The following is a 23,048-nucleotide window of genomic DNA, read 5'->3' as shown; positions in this document are numbered from 1 at the left end:
TAGGTTATCTACTGACAAACCCTCCTCTAACCATTACAAATACCCTGTCTCATCCAATCTGTCTTCTGCTCAGTCTGTCACTAATACCTCTGCTGTGGGGAGGGGATCTGGCTCGCAGGTACTGTACTATTTAATACTTAACAAACCTTTGTATTTGTTGGCTGTTCTGTTTATCTGGTTGTTATCTGAAGGGACTCGTAGAGTCCCTTAGTGTTAGCACTGAAGTGCCTGGAGTTTAGCTGTGAGCCCACTGCAAATGAAGCAGGATTGCAAAGTTATAAATTCCAATGTGGAAATAGTGGTACTTGGGAAAGGCTTTGTCCACCTGTTCTTGATGATTTACTGATTGTGAATAATAAGAACAAAAATAAATGTGACCTTCCACACTTAACCTGAATGCATATCTAGCTACCTTCTGGTTCCTCAGGCAGAGAGATGTCTTCAAAAAAACCCCAAAAAATATAGGTGACATATGACCTGACTGTGACAGCAAATTTGGCTCTTTAGAATTGTACTAATCTATATATCAAGCATACTGTGGTTATACATTTTGTGAATATGCATAAATATAAAAACTTGATGTTATATATTTAGTAAATTATGTTGTATATATTCATATATACCCTCCTTATATTACTGCCTGTTATTTTCTCCTCCATAAAAAAAAAATAAGCCTATGTCTCTGCTGCTTTCTGAGGGTGGCTACAGGCTTTTGTGCCTCAGAACCGACAGAGCAGATGAAGTCCTGTGAGCACAGCATTGTAGCAGATGGGCACAACCCAGCAGGGGAGCAGAGCAAGCCTTGCTCACAGCCATGCCAGGAACCTTCTCAGAGCCCTTAGCTGGGCTCTGAAGGGTGGCCATTGGCTTAAACCAATACATCACAGTGTGAATATATCACAGTGATGGGTGGTTTTCAATCTAATCTGACATGGAACAGTTAAGATAAATGTTTCCCTTATATGAAGTACCTGTCATACTGTGTGTTAACTCACTTAACCCTTACAAAAACCTTATATTGGAATATTAGAATTCAGTGCAGTTGCACAATTGGAGGTGGACATGAGCAATACATGCAGCAGCATGCTGCAGCAAGCTTCTCAGTGCACTCCCAATTCAGTCCTCACAAACTTTTGGAAGCGGGAGAACAGAGCATGGCACTCATATTCCCTCTGCTTGGCTGGAACATCCTCCATGGAAACACAATGAGTAGTCAGGACAGGGTTATCTTCCCAGGGTTCAGTTCATTGCTGTGAGTCCTAAATGGAAACCCCTTGAACATGAGTTGTTCTGTTCCTGGTAATCTTCTAAGCCTGTCTGTCCATTATCAGAGGGTTTTTTAAGTAAGAAAAGCTTTTAAGTAGTAGCTAGAAGGTGTATAAAGGGAAAACAATATGTTAACTCCTAGCACTTAAAAACATGTAATAATGTAATATCGTTTAAAAAAAAACCCACCACAAGGATGGAAAGGTCATACAGTAAATAAGAAACAACGTTGAATTTTTGTGTGGCAAACCCTGGTGGGTTTTACTGTGTGAAATTAACTGAAAAACTTGTTTTTCCAGAGTCTTTACAGTAAAAAATTTTCAAAGGTACATTTTTTTCTGCCTTGCAATGACTTTCTTAATACTGTAAACGGCAGACTTCTGAATGCATTGGAAAACATGATGCCACCAGAAACAGGGAGTTCATCCCCTTGTTATCCTGTGATTGCTGGCACAGCTCCCGCTGAGCTGGCAGCTCCCAGAGGCATCTCTGGAGGAAGTGCTGTCTCCAGCTCAATCAATGTGCTCTATTAAGGCTGTCTGATGTAGCAAGCAACTTTCTGTCAAGCTCTGCCCTTGATGAAAGGGTGAAAGTAATGCCAGTGGCACGGGAATAGCTGAAGTCCATTTGTACTTTTGTTTTCAAACAGTTTAAAGGCAAGAAGCCTCCTGTGACTACTAATGGGATCACCGGAAAAGCAAGAACCTTAAATAGCCAGCCGAAGAAATCTGAAACAGTTTCCAGTGTGAAGCGCACTGCATCCAGTAAGTATCTGTCCTCTCTTGGGAGTGGAGTCAGGAGGTGCCCAAAAGAGCTCTTGTCTTTGCAGACAAGGTAAAGAACCAGTGTGGTTTTTGTGTGGCTGGAGAGGCCAAGGAGGAGATGCCAAGACTTTGAATAGAAGATACATTTGTGACTTAACTCCAGCCACACCACACAAGAAAAGGGTGTCATCTGGGAGAATGGTACACATGAAATGTGGACCCGTGGCTTCTGCAAAGTCATGAGGATAGCAGGGAAAAAAGAAGGCTAATGCTTCCTCATTTGGAACAGCGAAGAATTCTATCTTCCTGTTGGAAAAGGAGGATGAGAAGCTGGTGTAGACGTAAGAGCACTGTGTTGCTCAATAGTGGACTTACTAATGAAGTCTTAAGAAGCTGTGGGTTTAATGGCAACAAGAGAAATCTGTGTTAGACTTTAGGACAAAATTAAGTAGCTTCTAACTGACTAAAACTGGGTTAACAACTCTTTGTCAGGAATGATTTAATATCATAGAGTGTGCCTTCAGATATGTGACAGATGAAGGGATCTCTTAGCTGACCTACCTTCTTTGAGTCTGCAACTGGAGCAGAGGTATAGAGGGGGCTGTGATATCAATCAGGCCACAAATATATGTGAGCCATGAAATAAAAGCATTTTTATGGGAGATTAAAAAAGAAAAAGAAAGCTGTCAAGAATCAAAGAAGTGTGAACATCTTTGTATTCTCTTATGTAAGGTGAGAAAAGGTGTGCACTTGAAGTAGAAATGAAAGCCAGGCAAAAGGCCAAGCAAGTGGTTTTTCCTCTGACCCTTCCAATTAGAAACAAATGGTTCATAGCTAGAGAGGAGCCTCCTTTCCATCTTCTCAACTACAGAGAAAGGCAAGGCCATTTTTCAAAACCTGTGTGCTGTAAGATAACTGGCTTTTCTCATTTTCCTCATGTAAATATAAAGAACAAACTCTCTCCTGAATCACTGTTGTAGCTGTGCTGCAGAACTTGGCAGAAGTCGTGGACTTTGAGAAAGAGCCAGTGGAAGAGGAATGCCAAGCCTTTCTTTCAAACCATAGAATTATGGAATGGTTTGGGTTGGAAAGGAGCCTTCCAGATCATCTAGTTGAAACAGCCTTGCTGTGGGGAGCCATGACATGCTTCATGTCGTGTTTAGTCTCAGGGAATAGTTCAGAGTTGTACTGTTAGTTTAATTAACTACAATCTAATACACGCAGATGCAGAGCAGTACAAATACGGCAAGAATCGTGTGGAGGCAGATGCAAAGAGATTACAAAGCAAAGAGGAGGAGCTGCTAAAGAAAAAAGAAGCCCTCCGGAATAGGCTGGCCCAGCTCCGGAAAGAAAGAAAAGATCTGCGTGCTGCCATTGAAGTCAATGCTGGTAGGAGGTGCTTTTGTTGTGCTGAATTCTCACCTGAGAATTGGACTTCATTATCCAATCAGCTTTGTATTCTCTGCTGAAGACAGCTGCCTAAACAAGTTTTGGTTTCAATGCTGAGCAATACTCTGTAATGTCTGTATTTGCTTTCCACACAGATACAAAATGTATAAGATAAAAAAACATATGTGTAAATGTATATACTTATTTTATATATGCATGTGTATGTATACACATGCCTAGGTGATTACACTGGGGAGAACTTCAGATAAGCAGAACATGGGAATAATATTTTTGTCACTAGCTAGTTATATTTTCATGAAACAGAAAAACAAAAAAAAATACTGATTTGAAACCAGACTAGATATCAAGGAATGTCACTTGATAGAAAGCATTTCATTTATGCTACTAAACTTTTTACTTTTTTATGAAAAAAGTGTTTTATGTAGAGTACCTATTTTTTTTATGTCACTGATGTGTAGAGACCTTGTTTCTGTAATTTTTAGAAATAAAAAAATTCTCTAAGTGTCAATATAATATCACTGAAATTATAAAATTGCTGTGAATGACAGGCAGGAAGACCCAAGTGATTCTTGAAGACAAGTTAAAGAAGCTGGAAGAGGAGTGTAAGCAGAAGGAGGCTGAGCGTGTAAACCTGGAGCTAGAACTGACTGAGGTGAAGGAGAGCCTGAAGAAGGCCTTGGCTGGTGGCATCACACTGGGCTTGGCTATTGAGCCCAAATCAGGAACGTCAAGTCCACAGGTATGCAAAGCCTTTGAACATGCCCATCCCAGTACCATGGGCTGGCAGTGCTCAGCCTTCCCAGCTCCAGCAAAAATGAGTAGGAATTGACAGTTTATAATGTTTTTTTAAGCCTGAGAAACAAGAGCAGAATTAAATGCCTTTCTGTGTTACTTACATTTCCTACAGCAGCAGGGAGCAGGTAGGCATGGAATCACATGCAAGTGTTGGGATATTGTGCAAAAGTCGACACCTTGTCCTCAGTGGTTGTAGAGGTACAGGAACTGAGACATTGCTCCAGCCCAGGGAGCACCAAGTCATCCTGCAGTGGTGGAGACCTGCTTGTGCTGGTCACCTGTCAGCTGTGTCACACTTTGCAAGGGCTGTATCCCACACCTTCAAGGGGGAGCTTGGCACTCCCAGCTTGTGCTATAGCTCTTTGTCTGAAGCAGCCATCACAGAAAGCCCAGAGAGGGATACATCAATTCCTCTGGATTATCCATAATTGTTTAATCAGATCTGTAATTGTTTAACAGAAAAGAAACTTCAGTTTTTGTCACAGAACACAAATGCACATTTTATTTTTGTTCTAATCTCTTTTTCATTTATTCATCATTATTATGAATAGAGTGTTTTCAAAAAGGAGTTCTGCAGTTCTGAATTTAAAGTAGAAAATACTGAATGTGTGACTACTTGGAAGAAACTCAATATAGGCTTTTCACTCTTTATTAGTCTCCAATTTTCAAGCACCGAACTTTGGAGAACTCTCCAATCTCCAGCTGTGACACCAGTGATACTGAATGCTCCATCCCTGTGAACAGCGCAGCAGCTCTGAAGCGACCTCCCTCGTCAAACAATTCTCCATGTCGAGGCCATGTCCTTCGAAAAGCAAAGGTGAGAGAACCAATGTCTTCATTTTCTTTTTCTGTGCTTTTTCATGCTTTCTTACAAAGTCTTATTTAGCCTTAAGAAGAGAATATCTAAATTATTCACATTGCTACATAAATACTGCTGCTTTGGGGAATCTTTTGCAGAATAATTGGTAAGTAGTTTGGGAGACAGATTTGACTTTTCTCTGATTCCATGTTTTTCTCTGTTGCTTTATAGATTTATTTTGCAAAGTAAGTGGTCTGTGGTGTAGACAGTCCATGTGTCCACTACTCTGTGTATCAGAGAAGTGGTTAAAAGAGCACTGTTATAGTAAGTGATTAGAAATGGCTCAAGACTGGGTCTGATCTTTTCCAGCCACTGCAATAACAGAATAGATGTACATTGTAATTATTGACAATGTGTTGTGCAAGTATCTACTTAATGTACATTTAAAGTAAAACTTGAATTACTTGAATTTTGTCTTGCAAGTATCAGGCTGAAATTTGCTGTCCTCTTGTTACAGTTTGCTAATTTTTGTGGTTTCGTTTAAATGGGATTTGTATGACCATTCTTCTGGGCTAAATTTGCTGGCAACATGAGCATGTGGGCAGCACATAACCAAGGGTGACAGTAATAGTGTTGGGCCCAAGCTTTTGTTTATTTAGTAGTTCACTTCTAGTTGTAATTGTAAACAGCAATAATCATAAACACTTGTCATTCATGAAGGGTATTTCCTTTTTTCATTAATGTCTTCTCTACTGGGATTTCTTCAAGTAACTTTTGTAACATGTATTCATTGATTATATATATTTCCAGTGCCTGGAACGTAAATGTAGTAGATACTGTAAATTCAGCATCTCAAAAAATTATTTTATTATTAAATTATCACAGTATAATTATTTCTCCTGCTATGCCATTCTTGAGAGCTTTCTCACCCTTCTACCCCCTTTCCATGGACATCAACTGCTTTTTCCTGCCAGTTTGCCTGATTCATTTAAATCCATCTAATTACACTCAACATAATTACACTCAAGTTTCAGTTCTAATCAACTTTGAAGTTTGCAACTTGTGTTTCAAACCTGAAAACACATTTATGTGCTCTAAAGCTTATCTGCATATTCCAATTATACCCTAATTTGTCCCATAATATCATCTCTAACTGTGTACTTAGTTTTAGATGTAGATGTTAGCTCAGCAATACTCAGGAACTGTGTTCCAGGAGAACACAGTCCTTGCAGATGGGAGCATGGGTTTGTGCTGGACAGGAACATTAAATCCAGCCACCTAATCGTTACAGCTGGAGAAACCAGGACATTATAAAAACCTAAACATTTTTGGTGTAAAGAATACCTTCTTGTAGTACATTTTTATGGTCAGCATATACCATACAGGGAAAACCCTGCTGCATTGTTTGGTGCCGGTGTGCTTTGGATGACACAGTAAGTTAGTCAAGGTTTTTGACAGAAATCTTGGATATAGGATTAGGCGAATCAAAAAGAATACGGAGCAACTAAGCATATTTTTCCCATGCTGGGAAAAACAACTCAAAAGTATCAAATTCAGCTTTAACAGCTCTTTCCCTAAAACCTCACACACTAAATATTAAGAGTGAAATTTTGCTGAATTAGATAGTGCAACCCAATCTATTCCCAGCCCATTGGCAGCCACAGCTGCCATCAGGTGCACATCTGCAGCACGCCCCACGCTTGGAGGTGGCTGTGCATGTGCGGGGGTGGAATTTGGCTCTCAATTCTTTTGGCCTTTTGCAGTTGAGAGTGAGCCCAGGCCTTGTAGATGTGGCTCAGGAGAGGGCGTCACAAGTGAGTATCCCAGAGCAGAACTTGGCTCTCCACACGTGGATGTCAGTGCAGTTTGTGGGAGCGAAACAGATCTCACATCTGTGCTTGCACTTGCAACTTGCAGCTGACACATCTCCCGCTGCTGAGAGGGAGTTGTATAAACGTTCAAAATGCCAGAATGTGTTTTGTGTGTTTGAGTGCACTGAGTGCCTCCCTTCCTGTCCTTCTCCTTGCACGGAGGGTGCTGAGCCCATCACCTGCCAGCCTCGTGTCACAGCCAGCCTCGTCTCACAGACCTGCTCACCAGGCAGCAACACTGTGCATGTGCTGTTGCAGTGCTGCTGTGCTGCTGCTGCTGTGCTGCTGCTGTGCTGCTGCTGCTGTGCTGCTGCTGCTGCTGCTGCTGCTGTGCTGCTGCTGCAGTGCTGCTGCTGCTGTGCCCTGCACAGCTGGGCCCGTGAGGGCACCTCAGGCACCTGGGACAGCAGCTTTGGAAGCTCTGCCACCAAAAACTTTCTCCTCTCAGATGCACTGACATTAGAAGGAAATACAGAATGAGCAGTAAGGCAGATCTAGTGTTAAGTATAAGAAGGAATAATAATTTGGGGATTGGCTGTTCAGGACATGCACTATACATACACACAAACATGCATACATAAATTTGAATTTTTTAACTTTTCGCTTTGCAAATTTCTTTAAATTTTTTTAGAAAGTTATTATGCATATTTTTAAGAAGCCAGAAGGCATTTTAATTGCAGTTTTGTCTAATCTGTGTTTGGCTAGAAATGGAGACTAATTAAAATATGGAAAACAATATTCTGTGTCAGTAGTCCTAGAGAAGTAAAACAATTCAAATAATCTTGCTGTACAGCAATTATTTAAACATTTCACATATTCATTGAAATATAAAATTAATTTCTAAACCAAATTTTTATGTGCAGCAAGAAAACTGAAGTTGGTATTTCTGATTTGTGTTTCAATCTAGTGGGCTGGTGAATGTCAGCATCTTACATCTTGCTTGTGTTCTAGGACTGGAGAAGAAAAGGAGCTGTCCCAGTTTCCCAGCTCCCAGTCAGGCTGTCATTGTTGACTCAGACATTCTTTCCTTGGTGTGAATCTTCAGGAGCAGTGGAAAAAAAGAAAAAGTTCCTTTTGCACCTGCAAAAGAAGCTTCTACTTTCAAGGCTTATTTAACACTTCAAAAAATCCTCCTCGCAGTTGCTTAGCCAAGGACTTCCTTTATACCTTTGGTAGCATATCTACAGAGAATATACATTTAATAGAGTTTTTCAAGTAATCTAATTTTTGCCAGTACTGTGTTTTACCTTTTGAATTACCATAATTTTAATTAAAACTGAATATTTAAAATACACTGAATTTTAGTCAAAGCACCATTTAAACAAAGAACACAAGTTTAGAAACAAAGTAAATTATTGTCTATCTTTAAACCCAAGGGGTTGTTTTTCTTACATTGATAAAGCAGCCATCAGCTGTAACCTTTACTGTTATTTTACAACAGCTGAGAGGTGTCATGCTCATACAGCTGTTCAGCCAAACTAATGCTATTACTCCTTTCAGCAGCAGAAACAGCTATTTACATGGATAAGTAATGGATTTCAGTCAGAGCTCTTAAATGTTGTGGAACGAGTGTTAAATTCAGGAATTCAGGTTTGGAAGCCAAGTCAGCAGGCTGCCTGCAGAGTGTCTCTGCAGAGTAGAAGGGTTAGAGAGGAACCTGCAGCCCCCAGTGCCTGGTGAGGAGCAGCTGAGCAGTTTCTCCAAGGGCATTGCTGGGGCCACAGGCCACCCTCTGTGGATCTTCTGTAGCTCCCAATGGCTGTAAGGGTGTGATTCAGGGAGTGGAGCAGTGTGCATGTCCTGAGCCCATCCTGCTTCAGCCATTCTGTTCCCGTGTACTGTCAGGAAATGCTGTAGGTGTCTTTCAACAGCTGCAAGTTTTACTGAACTGGGTGTTCAGCTGTAGCAATCTCATGATTTTCACTTATGTGGCAGAAGAAATGGAAATACCTTGCTCTGAGACATAGGACCAAAAGCATTATAGATTACATGTTTTGCTGTACATGTTTTCCTTGTCCTCGGCTAACAGGTAGGGAAACTGAGGCACAGATAGTCAAAGCAATTTCTTTTAACTTGCCAGACAATAGCTCAATTTGGATTATTTATAAGGGAAACAAATACAATGCAAACTGGCTTGTTTTTCTTAACTCTGCCTCTTAGTCTCTCTGCTAAGTTGCTCTTTTTAGCCGTAGAATTATGTGTTTGCCGTGAGTCTTATAATAAAAAAATTGAAGAGCAGCAAAGCAATCACTTGGTGTCAGCTCTGAGAGATATTGAGGGCTTCCTGCTGTCTCTCACAAGTCATTTAGAGAGCCCTGTGTGCTTAAATCAGCCTCTCCCTTACTCAGGGACAGCTGAGTGCTTTACACCAGCTGTGGGGTGTGAATTGCTCCAGAATACAAATACGGTTTATTTGCACAGCACTAGAAAATCGGTTGCTGTATATATGTACAGTTGTGGAAGGGGGGATGCTGTGCACAGACTATCAGAACATACTTGTTAGCATTCCCTTACTAATTTGTGGCTGAATCCAGCAAATTTAATGGAAAAACTGTTATTGACCCCAGCTGTGGCTTAGCAGATATGATGGCATCAGTGAAATATCCTGATTTGTTTTAACATTTTCTGTATATTTTTTCCCCTTTTCCAGGAATGGGAGATGAAAAATGGAACATAAACATAGCAAAGCCACTCACTTTCCATAAAGGCCTTACCTACTACAGACCAAGACATAGGCTGCAAAGGACTCACCTGAAAGGTCACATCAAGTGATAAAACATAAGAAGTTTTATAACTCTGTTAAGTTAATGGTAGCTTGGCGCTAATTTGCCTGTATTCCCTCTACTGTATTGCTGTGTAACTACGTGTGCCCCTTTTTATTAGCTGTAACTCCTTGTTTCCAACTTCACTGGTAAAGAAAATGAAAACCAAAAAACCCAACCACAGGAATTAAAAAGGAGCATAAAGTCACAGTTGAAAGTTTGCTTTGCTGAGCCAGCAAAGAACCAGCAGTGTTAATTACAGTGCATCAGACGGCCAGAACACTGCTGAAGACTGGTGTGAAATCTTGACTCTCACAGGTTAAAACTGCCTTCTGAACTCTGCCACAGAGCAGGTCTGGCTCCTCAGCAGAGGCTTTGCTGGTGGCTGCTCGCTCACATGGCAAAACAAAACTGAAGAGATGTGTTGGCAGAAGCAGCAGTGCCTGCTCGGCCCAGGAGCTCTGCATGCCGCCGCCCTCGGGGGCATGACAACAACCACTGGTGAAGCGTTTTTGGGAACTTTTTAGACAGATGCTTTTGTCATGGGGAGATGAAAAGCTGCCAGACTTTGAGACAGATGCATTTTTCTGTGTTCTCTTTATTGCTGTTCTAAAGCACCAGTCATTTTCAAAGGTCATGTTCTTGAACTATGACTTGTTCCTGATTTTTTTAAAAGGCAAACAGGTATTTTTAGATACTGCTTCTTTTCTATACATTTTGAAGAAGTAAAAGGAAACAATTTAAATTAGTCCTCAACAGATAATGGCAACTCAGAATAACTTATGCAGTCAATCTTGTTTTGTTTTTTATAATATAGTATTGTTAAACTTGAGGTATAGAACACTGCTGTACTTAGTTTCCTTTGTCTTTTCAGACCTCAGCTATTATTTTTGAGGAAGATGGACTGAAAAGGTGATAATTTTCAGATTCTTTGATAAACAGTTTAACAAATAATTGGGGATTTTCTCAAACAGGACTCCATTTCTGTTTACTAGGAAACAGCATCTTGCATTTTAGCCCGTAAAATTATAAAAATCTGTTTTCTTTGTCTGTCTCCATCCCTGTAATTCCCGAGAAATTACATGCAGTAAATTGCCACTGAAGCCCTTAAAAATCTCAAGATTGGTTTTAAAAAATCAGAAGGGGGTTAGGGGAAGAATGTATAATAACATGGCTTCTTTTAAGTTCTTTCTCTTTTGGTTTTTTTTAGGCCTTTGGAGAGCTTTCAATCATACTCTCAAGATTTTTTTTCTTCCTCAACTGTGAGGAGTAGAAAATTAATTAAAAAAATTACCTCAAAATATGAGTAGTATTTTAATCACAGATGTTAGGGCTGGAGTCTTAATAATTAGTTAAGACTGCAGTTAAAATCACAGAAGTTGGAAAGACAGCAATTATCAAGGATCCCTTCAGGGCAAAGCCTGCAGATTATTTAGGAATGGGTGTGTGCAACTCCTGGGGGATCCACTGGGATTCTCAGCTGAGCTGGATGCCAGAGGACTTCCTGCAGGAGCTTGTGGGATTTGAAGGCACAGAGCTATCAAAAGCTCCTGGCAGGACACAGGGGCTGTGTCCTGTTCCCAAATGCATTTAGGGCCAGGGGTCCCCCTGACCTTTGCAGTGTAGAAATGGGGCCCAGCATGAGAAAAGGCTCTTTGCTTCTTGTGACTGTACTTAGTGCAAAGTGCCACAGGAATGCAGATACAGTAGGAAAGCAAGTGTCAGTGTGGTTTTCATTGAAAACACAATTTTTTAATTTTAGTTTAGGTCACTTATTATTGACTCTCTAACTAGAGGGCACATTCTGTACTGTATGACTATGGACTAAACAGCATCAAATGCCCATAAATAATAGCGGAAACAAATTTGAAGCAAAAGTAAGTTCATTTAGGCTTTTTATTTCAAATTAAGTTATTTATTTGTATATTTCAATAAATATTTAATTTATATCTGTACATATTTATAATGCAAATTAGGCTTCTAGTCAACGTTAGCAATGATGTAACAGTTGCCATTAAGAAGTGGTCCCACATCAAATAATGCAGAGTAGTCAAAAGCCAGATCAGTTCTCTCATTTACCCAATATTGGCATTGTCTCTCCACTCCCTTATCCCATGGTAAAAAAAAAATAAAAAAAAATAATTCCTTGGCAAGGACAGCTTTTAATCTCTGCCCGAGGTAGAAGAGTGTAAATCTCTGCCCGGGCAAACTGAGCGTGTGGTGCAGCCTTCCTTCAGCTCTGCTGTAGGTGCAGGTCTCCCTCTGCACCACCAGCACCCAGGGACCCCATAGTGCACCCAGGGATCCCATAGTGCACCCAGGGCCCCCATAGTGCACCCAGGACCCCCATAGTGCACCCAGGGATCCCATAGTGCACCCAGGGATCCCATAGTGCACCCAGGGCCCCCATAGTGCACCCAGGACCCCCATAGTGCACCCAGGGCCCCCCATAGTGCACCCAGGGATCCCATAGTGCACCCTGGGCCCCCATAGTGCACCCAGGATCCCCATAGTGCACCCAGGATCCCCATAGTGCACCCAGGGATCCCATAGTGCACCCTGGGCCCCCATAGTGCACCCAGGGACCCCATAGTGCACCCAGAACCCCCATAGTGCACCCAGGACCCCCATAGTGCACCCAGGACCCCCATAGTGCACCCAGGGCCCCCATAGTGCACCCAGGGATCCCATAGTGCACCCAGGGATCCCATAGTGCACCCAGGACCCCTATAGTGCACCCAGGGCCCCCATAGTGCACCCAGGGACCCCATAGTGCACCCTGGACCCCCATAGTGCACCCAGGACCCCCACAGTGCACACAGGACCCCCACAGTGCACACAGGGCCCCCCATAGTGCACCCAGAACCCCCATAGTGCACCCAGGACCCCCATAGTGCACCCAGGGCCCCCATAGTGCACCCAGGACCCCCATAGTGCACCCAGGGACCCCATAGTGCACCCAGGGCCCCCATAGTGCACCCAGGGACCCCATAGTGCACCCTGGACCCCCATAGTGCACCCAGGGCCCCCATAGTGCACCCAGGACCCCCATAGTGCACCCAGGGCCCCCATAGTGCACCCAGGGACCCCATAGTGCACCCTGGACCCCCCATAGTGCACCCTGGACCCCCATAGTGCACCCAGGGACCCCATAGTGCACCCAGGACCCCCATAGTGCACCCAGGACCCCCATAGTGCACCCAGGGCCCCCATAGTGCACACAGGGCCCCCATAGTGCACCCAGGGACCCCATAGTGCACACAGGACCCCCATAGTGCACCCAGAACCCCCACAGTGCACACAGGGCCCCCCATAGTGCACCCAGGGCCCCCACAGTGCCGGCTGCACAGGGGCTGCCACCTGGACTAAACATCTCCCACTCCTCCAGCAAAGGCTGCACGAAGCCACCACTGCTTTAGTCTGTTCCATGTAACAGCCGAGGTTTTGAAAGGAGGAAACCAAAAAGCTTGGGAAATAACCTCTCTATAGACCACTCTCAGTGCTGTGAAATGTACTCTGTTGCCTTGAATAGCGCTATTGCTGCACAATTTTTTATAAAGAGCGACAGAGCTTGTATTTTCACTGTTTTTAGAATTCAGGATCACCAGGCAAACTCAGCCCATAGAACAGCATGACTTTTGTTTCAAAGGAAAACTTTTGTATTTTTAACCATTTCTATGTCTTCTATGAAAATGTTACACTTATGCTTCCTCACCAAATGCCTGTTACTGTACCAGGTGCTTTTTAAAATTTTGTTTGTTTGTTTGTTTTTTAATGGGTGATGCTTTTGTTTTTAAAAAAACCCAGCTCACAACTTTGGGGGATGAAGGTGTTTTTTTAATGAGATGATTGTGGCAATTTGATTTTTTAAATGGAGAATATTAATTTAGTATCAAATTTTGTTAGACACTTTCAAATTAATTGGCCCAGGGTGTATGGTGTATGATACTGTTCTCATATTAAGAATGTAATTATTTCCTTATTGTATTTTTTAAAAAACAAAATCATATTTAAAAAAAAAAAACTCTGTGAAAAGAAGCATGATAGAAACATGAAAAAAAAGGTTTTGTTTTATTTTTGTTATTGGATATGTTGGCAGTGCCCATTGTAATTGATTGTAAATATAGCCTTTCTACTGTATTTCTCAGTGTATTTAAGTTTTTTTGACACACATTCATGGACATTTCTGTTAAAAAAAAAAAAAATAACAAAAGTCCAAAATAGACCCACCTTCAAATGTGTGTCTTAGTAGCTTCAATTAACTTTATGCCTTTCTAGTTTATTCTTCAGAAAGTCTTGCGAAGTGTGAAAAAAGACTGGCACCTGGTAGGTGCGACAGATCTGAGACCATTATTAATAAATTTACCTGTCAAAAAATGGATTTGCTTTGTTTTTTCTTGATGTTTGTCAGTTCAAGAAGCACCTTAAGGTGCTGAGATGGCACCTTAGCAGGTCTCCCACAATAGTTGGACTCAACTGAGAACCATTCTCCTGTGCCAGTCAGTTGAAAAGTGTTTGGACATTTTTCATGAGTATTTTTTGGTATTGCATCCCCATTTAACTGAGTGTTGATCTCCTGCAGCTTGAATGCAGCCTAAGGACTCTCTTGGCAAAGGAAATGTGGAATTTGATGTATTGAGAGCTCATAGCAGCACTTCCCGTTTGCCTGTTGCAATTGCACCACTTTGCTTAGATGTCAATTCCACTAATAAATTATGCAATATGTAAAACATTAAAAATTACCCCTAAGAAATGAAAGTGGATTTAAATTAAACAGAGCTGATTATCAGGCTACTTAAAGATGAATGTAGCAATTTCTTACAGATGACTGACAGATGAGATTGAGAAGTGTTAAGCTGTAATTACTCCTTGCTGCTTTTCTTAGATTTTGCTCTTGCTCCTGTTACACCACAATTATTACCAAATTTATAAAGTAGAAAGCTTAAGTAGAATATACATTTCATTTTCCCAAACTGAGGGAAGCAACATTCTGAAGTAGTTAATTGGTTTCTTTTCTATAGTTACGGCCTCCAAGATCATAATGGAGTTATAATACGTAAATACATGTACTGCACAATAACAACCATTAAAGACAGAAAATTAAATGAAAACAAACAAAAATTAACCTAAAAATGCAACAAAAAAAATTAAAAAAAATAAGCCTGCCTTAATCCTGTGGTGTAAAATGCAATAAGTATCTCCAGGATCTGTCTGATTCGCAAAACTTGCAGAAGCAAATGGCAAGAAAAAGCAACCCACCTGCATTGCTGGTGTCTCATCTACCTTTGGACCTATACAACATTATCCAAAGTCTGAGCACTGACTGCCATAAATAGATAAACTCTGTGAGTGATGATAGAAGGGGCACAGCAATGCCTCCAGATGAGGAAAAATCCTATTCATATTGCAATGAAGTTCAAGGGAAAAACAAAGATAAGGTCATTCCAGTGTGAAAAAAAAAAATAAATCTTGAGGACGGGACTGTGTTAACAGGTTATAAAAATGGGGAAACAAAATACTGCCTGCCACTAACAGAACAAACACTGAGGTTATCAAAATTAATGATCAGGTTCAAAACAACTGTCTAATTCAGCTACAGAACTTGTGACAGAATTTTATTGATGCTAAAAGCTTGTATGGGTTCATAAACAATAAACAAAATTCGTGGCAGAAAGTAATTACTTAAAGCTATCAAACACAAAGCTCCTTGCTTCAAAGCAGAAAAGTCCAGCCCCAGGGAGGCTGGAAGTGTGTTCTGTTTAAGTGTCCTTGTGCGCTTCCCCCTGCTCCCCCAACATATTGCTACTGAGAAATAAAGCTGTTTTCTTTCACAGAAAAATACATTTTTTTCACACCCGCGATTACAAAAACATTCCCTTCTATAAAGCACTGTATAATATTTTTTTCAATTTGACTTCTAAAGCAAGCATCTCTCTTTTAAGATCAAGGCAATGAAAAATTATTCCTTCACAATTTATTAGATAACAAAAAATTAAATTTTATCAAGGGTATTCCTCATCAGTAGTCTGATTACAAGGGAATAATTTTCCTATTAGATTTTGTAGAACCAGTAGAATTACAGCTACATGATCCTAAGCTGAACATAAGCTTAATTCCTGGTCTAATTACTAATTTTTAAATAAACTCTTAATTTACTCACTGAATTATTCCTTAGATTTATTACTTTTTTAGCCTGTTTTTTGGCATGTACTGCTGATTTTGAATTTATTTTTTGAGACCAGCTTTTTGGTATGATGCTGTAATGGCAAGAATGGATCCTTTTATCACTTTCAAAATACCCTGTGCAGCATTTGTACTATTTTGCTTCAGCTTTTGAAAACCATGAGGGTCAGAGTACAGTAGCATTTTCTCCACAGCAGCTGGATCCATAAGAAAGCAAAACATCTTTCAAGGCATAAATCACAAAAAGAAAAAAAATTGAAAATAAATCAGTGTCTTAATGGAAAACAGGAAAAAATACTGGCTGTTGTTTATGCCTCGGAAGTTTTATTATAGAGACATGACTTATGATGATGTTGAAACCGTTAAGCCTCAAAATAGTATAGTAATTAATATGACTTTGATGATGACAGCAAAGGAAACAGAAGTGAAGCAATTATTCTTTCCACGGAAATCAGTTTCTGAAGTAAAGTAGCCCTTCAGGTTAAATATTAGCAAATTTTATTTGGTATCTCATTTATGGGGACAGCTTGGCTGTGTCTGTTCTCGCTCCTGACCTTCCAGATCAGGAGCTTTCCTTGGAAAGAACTATTGGAACATCATTAAAAATAAGAGACTTTAGAATTTCTTTGCGTTTTTCTTTTATTTATATCACAGTACTAAATTTGGAAAATGAGATGTCATTTGAGATTCAACAGTCTGCTGTTGTTTATCTCTAATAAACTGCAGTTTAAAGTTTCAGCTAGCCACAATATAGGATTAGAGAACTTAAAATGACAAATTGCAATGTTTCCTAGCTGAGCTACACAAGTAGGGGAAGCCTCAAGCTTCATTCCTGCACCGTGCCTCACACCGAGCATGGTGTGCCACAGGGTAGGGTCAGACTGGCCACACCACAGCGTTCCTCCAGCTGCCAGCTCCTTCAGCAGGCACCATGAGAAGGTGCTGAACTAGGGCAGACTAGAGAAAATGCAGTTTAAACTTGTCTGAATTATTTTTCCTCTTAGTTACCCATCTTAAGATCTTCAAAATATAGCCATTCTGTGAACAAATAATCCATTTGTGGTCCTATTAAAACTTCATTGCAGTCTATAAAATTTGTATAGCTAATTTAAAATTGGGAAGATAATAATTCATGTTGCTGCTTTATTCCAGTATGAGGTTTAATAAGACTTCACATCCAGAACCTCAACAACTAGCAACACCTCTGTTCTTCCCTGTTGTGGGCACCAGGCAGTGAAAAGAACCATCAAGCTTTTATTCTACCAGTGTCAGACTTTCCATGGCAAGGCACCAAGCTACACAGCAGCAACCACCTCTCAGCAAACCATAAACTCTATTCCAGCCTGAAATATGAACTACACCAAAAGCAGCTCATCTCTAAACTTTGAAGCAGGAAGGAATGCCCAGTCTGTAGGGATTCAAGGCATATTCTGACTTCAGCAATTCAGTGACCTTTGCAAAGACAGAGAGCACTTGCTAGGTACGACCAGTAGGAGAAAATCTTTGGGACATTAAGTCCAAGACTTAATAGAAACACACTATATAATTTTGCATTCGATTTCCAAAGACTGTAGGCAGAGTGAAAGAAATATCATATGCAGTAGCCGGGCATGTCCAATGGGAATAATTCTGAGGATTTTGGTTTTCCCACCTTTGTATATGATTGAATATAGTTTATAGCTCAGTTTTATTTTTAGTCAGGGCCTGGTCCTTGCACACAGCTACATCCAGCTTAAGGGCTAATTTTGACTTGCAGTGCCCTCAATTTTGCAAGGAGAATGCAGCTTCTACAGCACAGGCAACTCCTTAGGAAAAGAGTGGGATAAAGGAAGGGCAATTAATAAAATGCAAAAAAGAGATTGGAAAAAAGGCAGAGGAAGGGCAGAACACACATACTTTTGCTCTGTTCGTGGTGCTCAATCATAGGGAGATCAAAGCTGAGACCCACGGAATTCCTCAGCTAGACAGAAATACTCGGCCTCTGATTCAGTGACTTCTAGAACAGCAGCTGCACAGCTTCTGTCTCACCACAGGATGTCAGCCTCCACCAGCTACACTGCAGCAACAGCTCCCAGGGAAAAGGAAAAAGGATTTTTCCCTTTTTCCCTAGGAATGGAGTTGAGCTGCAGTGAAGGAGGATGAAGTGGAGTGGCTAAAGAGAAGAATGAAGGTTTGCTGCAGCCTTTGAGTTCAGTGTTGCTGAGTTGAGTAGTTTGCTGCTTAATACAGACACACAAACTCTTGGGACTGGTTAAACCGTTTCCCCTTCACAAACCCCGTGAAAAGCTTCAAAAGAAAAACAAAGCAATTAATATTTAGAACCAAATTTTATTAAAGAAAAACCTGGAGTGCAGGTTCTCAGGACAAATGCATACCTTTGGATGCAGTGGAGTACACAGGTACGTATACAGTAGTTTGCCTGCTACATGTTTGGAAGCTGAAAGAGACCGTGATAATCTGTACTGCACAGTTCATCACCACTGTTAAAAGTTGCCAAAAACTTGCTTGTGGATTGCTAACAGATACTTGGTTATGTGTGTGCACTACATATTGCACAAGACTTCTCGATTAAGCTATTACTTGTGCAATTGAATCACAGTTAAGTGTTACGTCAAGCATATTCAAACATATATTTGTTTCTTTGTCTCAAAAACAGCACGTCACTACAAAACTGCCATTAAATGTTACATATTTACAAAAATATACAAATAACACTTTTCCCCAATTATGACAATGCACCAATTATGGATTTATTTCATTCTTCACTTGAGCCCTGTTACTGTATACAAAGAAACCTGCTTAAAGTCAAGGTCACCTGAAACAAAATTAGGAGAAGGCATGTTCTGTTTTCACAAATACTAGAATGTGCAAAGGCAGAAGGAGAGGACTGTGTAGTTGTGTATGTTAAAGGTTGGGAGTACAGCATTCTGGTGACTGCTAAGAACCTTCACATTTAGTGGAATAACCCCTTGGTCAAAAACCTGGTTGGAGACAGTTTAAGCATTTGCTGACCAAGCAGTCATAAGCAGTTAAAAAAGTCAGTTCTACCTTGGTTGTAATTAATTTCATCTATCCAAAGAACTCTCATGCTAGCAATGGAAATAAAAATTATGGTGAAAATCAGTTAGTAACCTGTGTAAGTACAGGTGCATTGAGAAGAAAACTGATTTTAACCTGCAGTTGCTTTTCAAATTCACCAGGGATGAAATTCTTCTGTATCACAAAGCTGAACTGATAATGTCTGTGGAACTGCATGGCCATAAATTAGGGTAGAATTTGGCCCTGTAATGCAAAATAAACAGTGTTCTACATTAACATCAGGGTAGCGAGACATGCTTTGTTTTCACAAGATATATGTCTAGTTTTTATTTTATAAGTTGTCATATACTTACCAAGAGCTGCAGCTCTAATTAGCCAAAAATACTATTTAGGCTTGATTTAATTACCATTTTTTTTCTCCTTTTGTTTTCATGGGTAATGCCAGCAAAATCTATATTTATCTGTCTGTATATAGATTAAGAGATTTTGCACCCACCTGTGCTGGAACAGCCACAGATGCACTGTAAATAAGCCAGCTTCCATCCTTTACTCTTAAAAAGGAAAATTCTCCCGTTCCAACTGTCATCTCTCCAAATATTCCTCCAAACTAGGATGAAGCAATATTCCTAGTGCTGCTTCATAAATACAGAGCAATTATACCAATTTCATTTCAGTGATGAAGGGCAATACCTGATGCCTCCAAAACCCACTTTTGCAATGCACTAGGGTGGTATTGTTTAAAACCACCTTTGCAAAGAAATCTATCAAAGTTTAATGGAGAGGTAAATCACAGGTGCTGTACATATTTGTAGAAATAAGTGGTAAGCGAAACATAAAAAGTGGAAGCTTCCCAAAGCACTCTGCCAGATGATTAACTTCCCCACCCTCTTCCAGTCTGCTATTCCTCTGCAAACTTCTTGTATTTATTTTTCCTCAGCCACGCGGAAGAGGATGAAAATTAGATAATCACCTTTTAACATCAATGCGGTTTATTGGCAGAATGACAATGACAGAAAAGCAACTCAGAGAAGACTGTGATCAAGAGAGGAGAATTCAAGTATACTTCTCCATTTGATTGTGTTTTCCCTCCAGAGCCTTCTGCACTGCAGCAAGCACAACCCATGACTTTACACCCATGAGGAAATAAATCACAGCCTGTCAGTGACAAATGAAAAAAAGGATCTGTACTCAAAGGCCTGGTGTATATATGAAATAGAGGAACTCTCTGTTCCTAAAATTAAAATTTCTAGTCACATGTTCAGTAAACTCCAGTCACTGGTGTGTACCCTGAGGAATACTATACCAGCTCCATTCATCTTCTTTAAACATTATAAAATTACAGCTCATAGAGGCATTCTAGCAAATTACATTTAAACAGTATAAATGCAAGACACAGACTCTATAAAATAATTTTTTTCCCTTGTCTCCTAGCTCAGTGCTGTGCTAGGGAGGAACACCATTAGCAAATGACCCACAGTCATCTGGAGCACACATACAGGCATCTTGGCTCCTAAAGCAACATCTTTTCCATGCACCTCAGGTGGGATGCTGCTGCAAGTCAGATCTGTCTTAAATTAAAGGCAGAGATGGTGATAATTTTGCATGTTCCTCATGCTGCATCAATTTAGATTCATGGTTTAAAGTCTCTGCATGCAACAAACAAAATAGTTGCCATTACAAATTAAAATAAGCTTCAAGACTTAAGCAAAGCAAAATCAACAACATGTGGTAAAATCATACACACTGGTAACGCTGACTTTCCCCCTGCTTTTCCTTGTCCTGTTTAGTCCTGTGCTCCCCTCCCTCCCACATCTCTCTCACACTCCCTAAGACAGGCTGTACCCTTCCAAGATACCGCTGAGCTTCTCAATGATCTTACTCCCATTAAGTTCTCCAAGCTCTTCCAACATGATGTTTCTGCCAAATCCATCCAGTGACTTTGCTTAAATTTGTGTTTTATGGAACTTGAATCCAAGCCATTTTCCCCAGCCTCTAGGAAAGGTTCCTTACAGACCCATTCCATAAACCTGTCAAGTGAAATTGCTCCCGACCCTCTATTAACAAAGAATTCTCTTTACTTCACCTAGTCTTCAGCTTTGGACTGTAACAATATCTCTAAAAGGCTGTGTCTGAGCTTGGGTTTCAGCATTTCCCATACTGAAATACAAATGCAGCCCAGTGGTCTGGCAAGGTGTCTCCACCCAACCTCGCTGCAATTCTGTTCCTGACAGAATGCAAGGCTGGCAAAAGCCCTTGCTGTACTCCAGGAAAGACATGGGAACACCATGTCTCAGCCTGTAACCCAAAAGGAGACAGAGGAAGATATTTGGGTGCTAAGAGATGACCATCTCTGCCAATAAAATACATAATTTCACTACAGACCAATGGCAAAATCAATATATACACTGGTGAGAGAGGAAATGCTGTTTTTTATTCTTTCAGGGAGTATAATACTCATCCACATCTCAAACTAGAAGCATGTGGTCTCTGGGATGAACATCTGAGAAAAGTTCTTGAAAGGCAAAAGATAAAGAGTTCCGGAAAGATTTAGAGAAAATGAGAGCCAAAATTAAAGCTGAAAGGATTAAAAGACACTAAAGTGGGAAAGAAAGAGGAAGGATGGACTGCAGTGACACAAAGCACAGGGAACCTCAGACAATACAGCAGAGCTTAGAGGAGAGGCAGGAATGGGGAAGAGATTGTGATTCTTCTCACTATCAATTGGGTCACAGTAGGGTGCATATCCAAATAAAAACACAGACAGTAACATAAAGCAGAACAAAAAGCAGGGAAGAAAATGGGCTGTACAGAACTGTAGTCATCTGGAGAAGCCAGGCAAATGAAAGAGAACAAAAGGACTACAAAAGAAGGGGTGGGAGGAAAAGGAGGAGAAACAGAAAAGAGTGAAAATTGGTTGTTTTTTTTTTTTCTATGGTTTCACAAGTTACTTGGCAAATATTTGGAAACATGAAACAATGCGGGTGACTTCATGAACAGTTACTTTGATACTTCAGCATCTCCAAAGATTAACCCCAAAGAGAGGAGTGTATTCACAAGTAAATGGAGCCTGTGAGTTTGGCAATTCCCTCAGCATCTTGTTTACGAAGATATTCTGTAATTTTAGCCATTTAAAGGCCCTAATGTGAACCTGAAACATACAGGTGGTGTATTACAATATTCTCCTTTGGACTAGTTTTACCATTTGTAAACTGCCTACGTGCATGTCACTGATGTTTGGGGTTATGCTTCTGCTGCACAGTCATTTCTATTCAAAATCCATAACAAGAATATCTCAAAAGCCACATGGATTCAAAAGCCTGTTGTTTTCTCATATGAGTTGTTCTCATTAAAAGGTATCTTTTTCACTATCTCAGAAAGATTTCCTTTTAAAACTCTTTTAATCAATAAGCAGTGTGAATTAATACTTTTTCTAAAAAGCGGATAAGCCAATTCATTTGCTTTGATCTGCCAGAGATCACTGTCAGTAAGAACTAAATATAAGTATCAAAAGCTGGCTAAAATTAGCAACAAATAACATAGAAATATAAGACATGCTAAGAAAGTTATTCGGAATGCCTGGCCTTCCTGGTGATTAATATACTCTTTATATCATTAAAAATACGTGCAAAAAAGGCATTATTTAAGCAGTGCCAGGTACTGCTGTTTGTATTATTGCTGCTCAACAGGGCTTTATGTCCACTGTATTGCAAGTAAGCAGAGTAGAGATGCAAATTTTACAGAAACTCAGAAATCAAGGCTGATTAAGACAGATGAAGCTTGTGTGAAATGTAAGTGTTGCAAGGAAAAAAAAAAAATTGAGCAAAATTACTTGTGTAAGGGAAAGAATGCACTTCCTTTAAGGGCTAGTAAATGTTGCTTCTGAAAGCAAATCAGTCTGGAAGGAGAGAGAGGCAAAGAGTTTGCAATTGAGAGTATGTATTTTTAGAGATACTATTAAAAAGTATTTAATGTAAACCATAACAGCTCTTTGATATGGATTTTTTTCACACAGCTCTGTTGTTGTATTTCAGAGTACATATTTCTAAGCCTTCCAGAATTTATGTCAGATACTGTCTTACAGAAGATCATCTCAGCTACCAGCATATAAACTAGCTGGAAACAGTATTGCTGACAAGCTTCACATAAGGACAAAAAGGGA

At 40.3% G+C, this 23,048-nt stretch overlaps 1 protein-coding gene and 1 long non-coding RNA gene across 2 annotated transcripts in view; both read left to right on the top strand.

Annotated features, from left to right (window-relative positions):
• The window catches only part of AFAP1 (actin filament associated protein 1), a 112,700-nt gene extending 100,917 nt beyond the window's left edge, over positions 1–11,783 (top strand). Inside the window, exons 13-17 of the mRNA XM_058838664.1 lie at positions 1,916–2,030; positions 3,255–3,419; positions 3,989–4,179; positions 4,891–5,052; positions 9,556–11,783. Coding sequence (XP_058694647.1) covers positions 1,916–2,030; positions 3,255–3,419; positions 3,989–4,179; positions 4,891–5,052; positions 9,556–9,582 — 660 coding nt within the window. The 3' untranslated portion in view covers positions 9,583–11,783. The remainder of the gene's footprint in view (positions 1–1,915; positions 2,031–3,254; positions 3,420–3,988; positions 4,180–4,890; positions 5,053–9,555) is intronic.
• A 70-nt stretch (positions 11,784–11,853) lies between these two features.
• Positions 11,854–14,037, top strand: LOC131579129 (uncharacterized). The gene is made up of 2 exons (XR_009277635.1): positions 11,854–12,119; positions 12,984–14,037. It is a non-coding gene; the product is annotated as an uncharacterized LOC131579129 (long non-coding RNA).
• Positions 14,038–23,048: the final 9,011 nt, after the last annotated feature.

Source organism: Poecile atricapillus, chromosome 4 (genome assembly GCF_030490865.1).
Source record: "Poecile atricapillus isolate bPoeAtr1 chromosome 4, bPoeAtr1.hap1, whole genome shotgun sequence".
NCBI lineage: Eukaryota > Metazoa > Chordata > Aves > Passeriformes > Paridae > Poecile > Poecile atricapillus.
Note: the sequence above shows the minus strand (reverse complement) of the source record. Positions and strands in the feature narration are given on the sequence as shown.